The sequence below is a fragment of the Esox lucius genome, chromosome 18 (genome assembly GCF_011004845.1).
Source record: "Esox lucius isolate fEsoLuc1 chromosome 18, fEsoLuc1.pri, whole genome shotgun sequence".
In the NCBI taxonomy this organism is placed as follows: Eukaryota; Metazoa; Chordata; class Actinopteri; order Esociformes; family Esocidae; genus Esox; species Esox lucius.
Genome location: NC_047586.1, coordinates 22,113,532 through 22,123,250, shown reverse-complemented (window position 1 = coordinate 22,123,250; position 9,719 = coordinate 22,113,532). Strand labels below are relative to the sequence as shown.

The window sequence follows — 9,719 nt, the reverse complement described above, 5'->3', positions numbered from 1 at the left end:
TAAAAAGCTTAACCTAACAAAATATCTGGTACTTAATTTCTCCAATGTTGTCCCTGTTTGTCTATATACTGCATCTTGAGGGTTCACAAAAAATGTAATGATATTTTCCCAAACACTCTCAAAACGACATAGTATGCTTACCTGGCAAAAGTATGTACATAATTTCTCTCTGTTATTTGTATGACACAGGAGAAGCAGTAGATTACAGATGTATCTAAAATGGCACATTCCTCTTTTGGTAGATGGGTAGTTAAAGGGTCAGATGTGCTTTTAAAAGAGTTCTTTACACTTCAAAACCTCAACAAATTAATTTCACTATAATTTAGGGTTGGAAAGGTCTTCTAATGTCATTTAATAATTGACATGGACGTACAACATCACATTTTATTTTGTAGAACAGAAAACTTACAACATAATTAAAAAATCCTTTAAACAGAATTCTGGAAAACCTAACATTTTATAGGGCCCTCTTAAACGTGGTTGTAAATCTGTATTGTAACAGCAATGTTGTCAAATTCAGTATTTGGTCTTGTACACTAAGGACCTAGGGAAAAGTCTAATTATTTAGGTAGATCTTGTGCCCAAAGTGGTTGGAGACGGCTGAAGGAATCCTTAAGGCTAGGTTTTGTTTCTGGATGGCTTTGACTGTGGATAGGTATGTAAGGACAATGAGAAAGAAAGAGCTGTTGAGCTTTCTTTTGTTGAGAGCAGAGATAAGAACGGGGCAGCTGGATATGAAACACTGCTCCACAGTATTCAACTCTTATTCCCAGACAAATCGTTGGAAGGTCTTGCTGATAGATAGATAGCTAGATAGATAGCTAGATAGCTAGCTAGATAGATAGCTAGATATCTTTTCTTTTTTTAATACAAAGATTCCACATAAGGCAAAAGAGAATGTGATAGCCCACCATGTATCAAGAATGTAGTATGTATGTAGTATTATGTCTGATCTGTTCTATGACATAATCAGAAACAGGCAAATCTCAAACCCACTGCAAAATAACGAGTAAATTACATTTTGGGTCAAAGCTGGTCTTGCACATTTCAAGTTAGGACTTGCACTGGTGTAATTAATCCATGCATTGAAATTAGTAATTACTATTTGCCAGAACGCAAGTTCAGGATTTAAAAGGTTCAATTGTGAGCATCGACGTATCGACCAAATGACATACACATTGCCAGGTTGTTAAAGAGTATGTGTAATGCCAAAGTCTTATATAACCTACCTGGATAAATACATTTAAAAAGGTTTCTTCACGAGACTACAGTGCAAGTGTTCAGCAAGAATATGAAGTTCAGAACAGCCAGCAGAATCAATAAGTGATCAAGATACATCTTGTTAAACATTTTTATCTAATTGATTAGACTGAACATATGTTCTGAAAAATCTCAAGCTGTTCCATCAAACAAATCCCAGAGTAATAGTTCAGCGACCTCGGATGATACGATCCCCTTCAAAAAGTCCAATCTCCTTTTTCTGGGATAACCTTTGCAGGGATATCACTATGATGTCTTTCATGGTTTTATCTGTCTTTCAGTACATCTCTTAGAAAGATCCCATTGTGTACACGCAGTTACATTGTCAGGCGTCGGTCTACATGTTCTGGAGGTTCTTTTCCAAGCTCTTCTCAATGCTGTCGATAACCTCTACAGCAGCCTGAGGGATTCTGGTCCCGGGGCCAAAGATACAGCACACACCACTCTGGTACAGGAACTCATAGTCCTGAGAAAAAAACAAAGTTATATACTACAGAAGGACCAAAGAGTAGTGAGGTTTGAGTGTAATTTTATTTTTGAATATATCATGCAGGGACAGTTAAACATTTACCCAAACTAGATCTTCCTTATAACCAGCATATAGCCAATGGGTGAGTGCACCCAAAAAAATTTATACAATATATAACAGATCATTTATACAATATTTGCTATGTTTGGCTTATATCTATACACTAGAATGGCTTCAGATACTGTAAGGCTTGACTACAAGTTAAATGAGATCAGTGTCAATCATTGCTAGAAACGAAAGTGCCAGTTTCTCATCCTTGTTGTTGGCATTTAAATGCACAAACAAGGTTTCCAGATGAGCTGTCTCTGAATACATAAAGGAATGGAATCCCCTCTCTCACAGGACATGCCTGCATGCGCCTTGTGTGTTTGTTTGTGCGCGTCAAGGGGGGAGCTATAGATTTTTATGTCAATTCCAATCTGCACTGTTTGGACACCTCACATCTCTCACTTCTCCATAATGGCATCCACTGGCACCCTGCAGACCCCCAGCGAGGTGTTAACTACAAGACTCAACCAGACATGTGCAAGTGCATAATAAGACAGTCACTATAATTAGAGGTCAGGCTGAAGCACTCCTTATTTCGCTCTACAGGCCTGGCAGTAATTGACCTAGGTGAGCACCATTCTGTGTGTGTGTGTGTGTGTGTGTGTCTGTGTGAGACAATAATGTGTCAAACTTGTTTATAGAGCATCAAATGAAGTGAAATACTCTGGGAATGTATTCAGACCCCTTCACATATTTTTGGTGTTACTGACTTCATTTATAATTGATTAAAACATATATTTTTGCCATCAAACTACATACAATATCCCATAATAACAAAGTAAAAACACATTTTTAGAGGTTTGTGCCGATTTACTGAAAATGAAAATCTTAAATATTTATCATACATACGTATTCAGACCCTTTGCAGCGATACTTCAAATGCATTAAAATTGAGATGCCTATTTAACGTGGAGTCTACCTAAGGCAAATTTAGTTGATTGGACATGATTTAAAAAGGCCCACACCTGTTTCTAAAAGGTCTCACACTTGTATGTCCCAGTACATGTTGATGAATGAGCCACCAGGTCCCTTGGGAAGCCACTATGTAAAGGCCACTGGGCTAATTTACTTAATACATGCAATAAAATAGACAGTATCCCTTCATGTACCCTTTGTCAAGCTGGGATGAAGAAAAAAAAATCTATATAGCGACATACTGCTAAAGCCTTTAATTAAAGCTGAGTGGAAACCCAAAGCCTTAAATCTGGGTTCACTACTGAGAAGAGACAACGGTTTGCCCCAGGCCTTTATTCTGAAGAAAGACACTACAGGTTTTCCTCATGCTGCTCATTAATTCAGCGTAGCAGTCTGATTACATGGCATACAAGACAGTATGGCTTGACAGACACAAGGAACCCTTGTTCAAACGGCGGTACAAACAATATGTTCCATAACTGTAGATGGACCGCGAATGGCTGTACGCCTTGAACAAACATGTGCTTTTGAAAGTTGTGCAGAACAGCAATTCATTCATTTATATTTTCAGTGTACACCAAACCAAGTAGACATTCGATCGAAGAAATGACTTTGAGAATATTTAAGTGGAAAGCTACAATGTAAAGGAAAGCAGCTCACTTTTCTGTGTGAAAGATTAGATACAACAGTACAGTACAACGAAATGTAATTAGCATCTAACCAGAAGTGCAAATTGAAGAGGGCAGGAAATTATAATATAATTAAGTAAATTATAATGTAAGTATAATATATGTTACAAGTGAGAAACTAATAGTTGTGCGATAGGGCAAATGCAAGTAGCAATGGCAATTCTAACTGTGCAATCGAGGCAAATTGAAGGTATAAGGTAGCATGTACAACAGAAATGCTGGGATAACAGCAATGAAGCAAAGAATAACCATGGCTTCAAAAACACCTGTTGGTTTGTAGTTCCCCACAAGCTGACTGTGTTTTACAATTTCTAGAACGTTCTGCTCCTCTGTGAAGAAGAGAGACTAAACCTGTTTGCTTTCCAATTTGAAGGGTGAAAGATTGTTTGTATAGTTAACACTGTTCTGGTTTTACACAATGCCAGATAATAGAAAGGGAGTTTAAAAGAGTGGAAGGCTGTTGTAAATGTTCAGTCCCGTTCATCTTATGATACGTTTTTAGAATATAATACTATATAAAGAATTTGACAAAATGTATTGAAATGAAAAAATCTAAAACCTCATGTACATTGGATTTTCGAGTGCCCTTTGCCATGGCACTCCAAGATTGAGCTCAGATGCATCCTGTGTCCTTTGATCATCTTTGAAATAATTTAGGAATGCACACGTGTCTATAAGGTTACACGCTTCACAGTGCATGTCAGAGGAAAAAAACACTCCGATATACACTCACCTAAAGGATTATTAGGAACACCATACTGATATTATGTTTGACCCCCTTTCGCCTTCAGAACTGCCTTAATTCTATGTGGCATTGACTCAACAAGGTGCTGAAAGCATTCTTTAGAAATGTTGGCCCATATTGATAAGATAGCATCTTGCAGTTGATGGAGATTTGTGGGATGCCCATCCAGGGCACGAAGCTCCCGTTCCACCACATCCCAAAGATGCTCTATTGGGTTGAGATCTGGTGACTGTGGGGGCCATTTCAGTACAGTGAACTCATTGTCATGTTCAAGAAACCAATTTGAAATGATTCGAGCTTTGTGACATGGTGCATTATCCTGCTGGAAATAGCCATCAGAGGATGGGTAAATGATGGTCATGAAGGGATGGACATGGTCAGAAACAATGCTTAGGTAGGCCGTGGCATTTAAACGATGCCCAATTGGCACTAAGGGGCCTAAAGTGTGCCAAGAAAACATCCCCCACACCATTACACCACCACCACCAGCCTGCACAGTGGTAACAAGGCATGATGGATCCATGTTCTCATTCTGTTTACGCCATATTCTGACTCTACCATCTGAATGTCTCAACAGAAATGGAGACTCATCAGACCAGGCAACATTCTTCCAGTCTTCAACTGTCCAATTTTGGTGAGCTCGTGCAAATAGTAGCCGCTTTTTCCTATTTGTAGTGGAGATGAGTGGTTCCCGGTGGGGTCTTCTGCTGTTGTACCCCATCCACCTCAAGGTTGTGCGTGTTGTGGCTTCACAAATGCTTTGCTGCATACCTCGGTTGTAACGAGTGGTTATTTCAGTCAATGTTGCTCTTCTATCAGCTTGAATCAGTCGGCCCATTCTCCTCTGACCTCTAGCATCAACAAGGTATTTTTGCCCACAGGACAGCCACATACTGGATGTTTTTCCCTTTTCACACCATTCTTTGTAAACCCTAGAAATGGTTGTGCGTGAAAATCCCAGTAACTGAGCAGATTGTGAAATACTCAGACCGGCCCGTCTGGCACCAACAGCCATGCCACGCTCAAAATTGCTTGAATCACCTTTCTTTCCCATTCTGACATTCAGTTTGGAGTTCAGGAGATTGTCTTGACCAGGACCACACCCCTAAATGCATTGAAGCAACCGCCATGTGATTGACTGATTAGATAATTGCATGAATGAGAAATGTAACAGGTGTTCCTAATAATCCTTTAGGTGAGTGTAGAATATAACCTTGTAGATTGAATTCTGTTGAGAAATAGATCAACAGATTTGTATAAAAGGGAAGGTTACACAAAAAATGTGCAACATTGTTTGTTCCCAGGAGGACAGTGGGATCCATCATTGTGAAATGTAAGAAGTTCAGAGCCCCCAAGACTCATCCTTGAGCTGGCTGTTCAGGCAAACTAAAGTAACCAGGCAAGAATGGCCTTGGTTAGGGAGGTAACTAAAAACCTAATAGCCACTAACAGAGCTTCAGAGTTTCTTCGCAGCAATGGGATAAACTGCTAGAAAGACAAAAATGCAACACTCTTGAGAGGCCCATCCAAATCCCCAGTTAAAGCAAGGGGGGCGATTATTGGTAATCAAGGAACAAGGAACAGATAAACAAGGAAGAGATAAACTGAGCAATAGTAAGAAAGATTCTTAGGGCGTATCTCTCTACAAGCAAAACATTTAGCGAAACGGAGTTGCGATGGCGAATTGTGGTTGGGTAAGGGTTAGAGGTTACCTGAGGTGGGATGACCCCTCCACAGATGACCAGGATGTCAGGTCGTTTGAGGTTGCGCAGCTCCTTGATGAGCTCTGGGACCAGGGTCTTATGTCCTGCGGCCAACGTGCTGACACCAACACAATGGACGTCCGCATCCACTGCCTGCTGGGCCACCTCCAGGGGGGTCTGTTGAGGAAGAAAGGAGGGAAATAAAGCAGTATTAAAACAGTTCTCATTTTAATCACACAGTTTTACTTAAACACAAGATTCATCATTCCAAATTCTATCCTTATTACATCTTATTACTGTCAGAATCAGTCAAGTAAATGTCTATTAAATTGCAATAACAAGGGCAAAACACAGAATTATTTCATGTAACAACATTAACTGCTGTTTAATGCCCTAATGCCTTCCAATTGTAAAGTCTAATATTACCCATTTTAATGGGGTCTGGTACATGTAAAGCAAAACACAAGGCAGAGAAGAGACAGTCACAAGACAATTTTGGAGATCATCCCTAAGGAATGAAATTTTTTGGCAATATTCACGCTTTATTAAAAATAGACACATAGATACAGTGATCACTGTTTTAACTTATGCTTCTCTGGCTATTTCACAAAGCAGGCCTACCAGGGTGTCCTACAACAAAAACCTAAGGACAAAATACATTATACATAATTCTAGCAGATATTGGCCAAATTGGCATCAAGCTGTTTCAGCCACTTGTCCATCAGATCAGGAGGTGACAGAAAAAATGGTGTCATTTAAATATTTATTCAGGCATGTACAACTTACTAAAACAGACAGTGGGGAATGATAGAGAATGAAGCTCTTTGGAAGTGCAGTGATACAGATTAAACCACAGTGAAGCGAACATAATGAAGTGATCAAAGTTGCCATGCATATAGACACTAGTTATTAGTGTGCGCGTGTGCTACTCGACAAAAGCAGAACAATGGAAAGACAGCCACTTTCAGAATCAGGAGTCACCCGCTGTAATAACCCACCCATAACACACAAGAAATCCAACATAGTAAATAGGCTCATTATATCTCATTATGTCTCAGCTCACAATACCTTCAGAATACCTTGCAAATAACGCAGGGCAAAGGACCATGTGGCAGCCGCACAAATGTCAGAACGAATTTTCAGTGGTGCCCAGAATGTGGCCACGCTCCTGGTAGAATGGGCACCTATGCTTTCAGGCACTAGCATGCATCTGTAGGCCTAGAAAACGGTATCCACCAAATGGTGCGAGAGAAACAGGTCAAGCTTTTTTCTGCCCTGGCACAGGGAAAGCATGGTTTTCATCCTTGCAAGCAGGATGAAACAAGATAAGGAATGCAACCATTCCTACAGCCTGGTAAATGATCTGGAAGAAAGTAACCTGGTAACAAACCCCACCCCCTTAATTCTCTCTTCACTGGGCATTTCCAATGCTTCTTTGAACAAATGATCAATATCCTGCATGATGTGAGCTGTACACTGACAGGAAGAAACCCATGATGAAAGTCACTGGCCATTTGTGCATCTGCAGAAACAGGAGTCAAGAAGCTAAATCCAACTTGCTTGGGTGGTGGAATGAAAACACATAGTTATGGATTAGCTGCAAAAGGTATATTGAAGACAGGTAATTTCAATATGGTAACCTGTGGTAATCTGAAAGAAACTGAAAAGCTGGGGATAAATGTCTGTGCCTGGTGTTCACAATTATCTATTTTCACTGTTTCACCTAGAAAATCCTACATTTTGACTAATTGCTGGTGACTTCAGAACACTCAAGCATTTTTACTTTAACCAATCTTGGGTTCTTTTTGTGTTTGGGGTCATTGTCTGCGTGAAAACCCATTCCCTTTGACAGAGAAAAATTTGGAACGCCAGAGGTTCTAGGTTCAATTCCCATGGGGAATAGGTCAGACTTGTATGCATAAGTTGTGGCTTATGTTTATACACAGATGGTAAAGTACTAATTCGTTTTTTGAATAAAACATGTCTAATTAGTAATGGGGAACGTTTGTGTTCTTGGGCACTCGGGCAAGCACACAACAGTGGTATGATATTCAAGCACTTGAAATCTCATATATATATATATATATATATAAAATATATATATATATGGTCCTCATGTCAGAGACTGAGCATGGAGACTGTACTGGTGTAATTGATGCCATTGATTGGCCCTCACATTCCCCAGACCTGAATTCAATTGAGAACCTCTGAGACGTTATGTATCAGTTCAACCATCACCTCCAAGTAGAGCCAGAGATTGTCCAGGAGCTCACTGATGCCCTGATCTGGGAGATGTCCCAGGACACCATCAGTCATCTCATCAGGAGCATGCCCAGATGATGTTGATTGTGCATACAGGCATGAGGGGGTCATACACACTACTGAGTCACATTATGAGTTGCCGTGATGAAATTCACGCAAGTTGGAACAGCCTGTAATTTCAATTGATTTTCGGTGTGAGTTTGAATCCAGCCCTCAATAGGTTGGCAATTTTGGTTTCCATTGACTGTTGTTACATCATTTTATTCTCAATGAATTTCACAATGTACAGTTAAGTTTGATCTTTAGTATATTTCGTTTATCGAGACCCGATGTGTGATTTGGGTTTTCCCTTAACTTTTTTGATCGGTGTAATTATATCTGGTGACTTGAATTGTTATCTTGATCTATATCTTGATAACCTGTCTGAATGCACAACACCAAATATTACTTCTAACAAAGTTTTGTGTAATTTAATCAAATCCTGGAATGTAGTGGACATTTGGTGACTACAAATTACTCATTCTACTCTTATATCCACAAATCTTCTCTCATGTCCACAAAACAGATTCTAAATTGATACCAAAAGCACTCAATTCCAAATAATGTACCATATTATAGCCCGATTACACAGACCCTCAACCTGACTTGAATAAAACTACGCTCAAACAAAGCTCAAGCCAGACATCAACTGATACAATACAAAGTAATGCAGACTACCTTAATCTAAAACCAAAGTCTCTCCATAGTGTGACAGATGCAAAACCAAACGGTTGGTTAGCCCACCTATTTTTGCACTGCCTCCTAGTTAACATTTTCTGAATTATTCTCACGGACTGGAAATCACAGACCACATTGCTGGAAGATGGCTGGCAAAAATGGTTAACCTCATAAACATGGAAGACTTGCTCCCCCTTTTTGAAGAACAAATGTCCTCAAAACATGACTTAAAACAGTGATTATGAAGAGCTTATGTTACTTTAGGCTGATTGAGAGCACTGACTAGGAACTCCCAGTATAACCTGTCATCCTGTACTGTAATATTGTTGTTGAATGGCTTAAGCAATACTTCACTTTGTCGGGCATAATCTTTGTCAGTGTACTTTTTCATTTGTTCGAACTATGAAAGAAAACCAAAAACCTACCTTTGAATTTGTCACATCCTGCTGTACAACAAGGTGACAATGTGTATACCAAAATATTCTACAATTTCAACAGCTTTCTAGAAGATATTGTGTATTATACTTGGGTGCCACTATTTAGGCCATGGCTGTATTTGAAAAGAAAGAACTAGCAACTTGGGAGACTAAGCAACCAAACTGCTAGATTGATGTAATTGCTCAATTGAATGAACAAATAAAACAACACAAAATAACTTACCCCAAAGCAGTATAACTCTAAAAATACTAGAACTATACATTGTACACTGTACAGTTGTAGTATTTCTGATTTTCTATAAACCTTACCTGACAATCAAGACCTGGATGGAACCCACTTGTGATCATATTTGTAGTCTTGTGGTATTTCAGAAGATATTCTTGACTATAAATCCTTTTTAATAGAAAAGTATC

At 39.3% G+C, this 9,719-nt stretch overlaps 1 protein-coding gene across 2 annotated transcripts in view; it reads right to left on the bottom strand.

Annotated features, from left to right (window-relative positions):
* Nucleotides 1-335: 335 nt before the first annotated feature.
* mut (methylmalonyl CoA mutase) overlaps nucleotides 336-9,719 on the bottom strand; it is a 30,695-nt gene continuing 21,311 nt past the window's right edge. The window contains exons 11-12 of one of the 2 annotated variants that reach the window (XM_034287798.1): nucleotides 5,899-6,066; nucleotides 336-1,726 (exon numbers count right to left, since the gene is read on the bottom strand). In XM_034287798.1, coding sequence (XP_034143689.1) covers nucleotides 1,598-1,726; nucleotides 5,899-6,066 — 297 coding nt within the window. In that variant the 3' untranslated portion in view covers nucleotides 336-1,597. The remainder of the gene's footprint in view (nucleotides 1,727-5,898; nucleotides 6,067-9,719) is intronic. The other variant, XM_010882165.4, reaches the window with a different exon arrangement.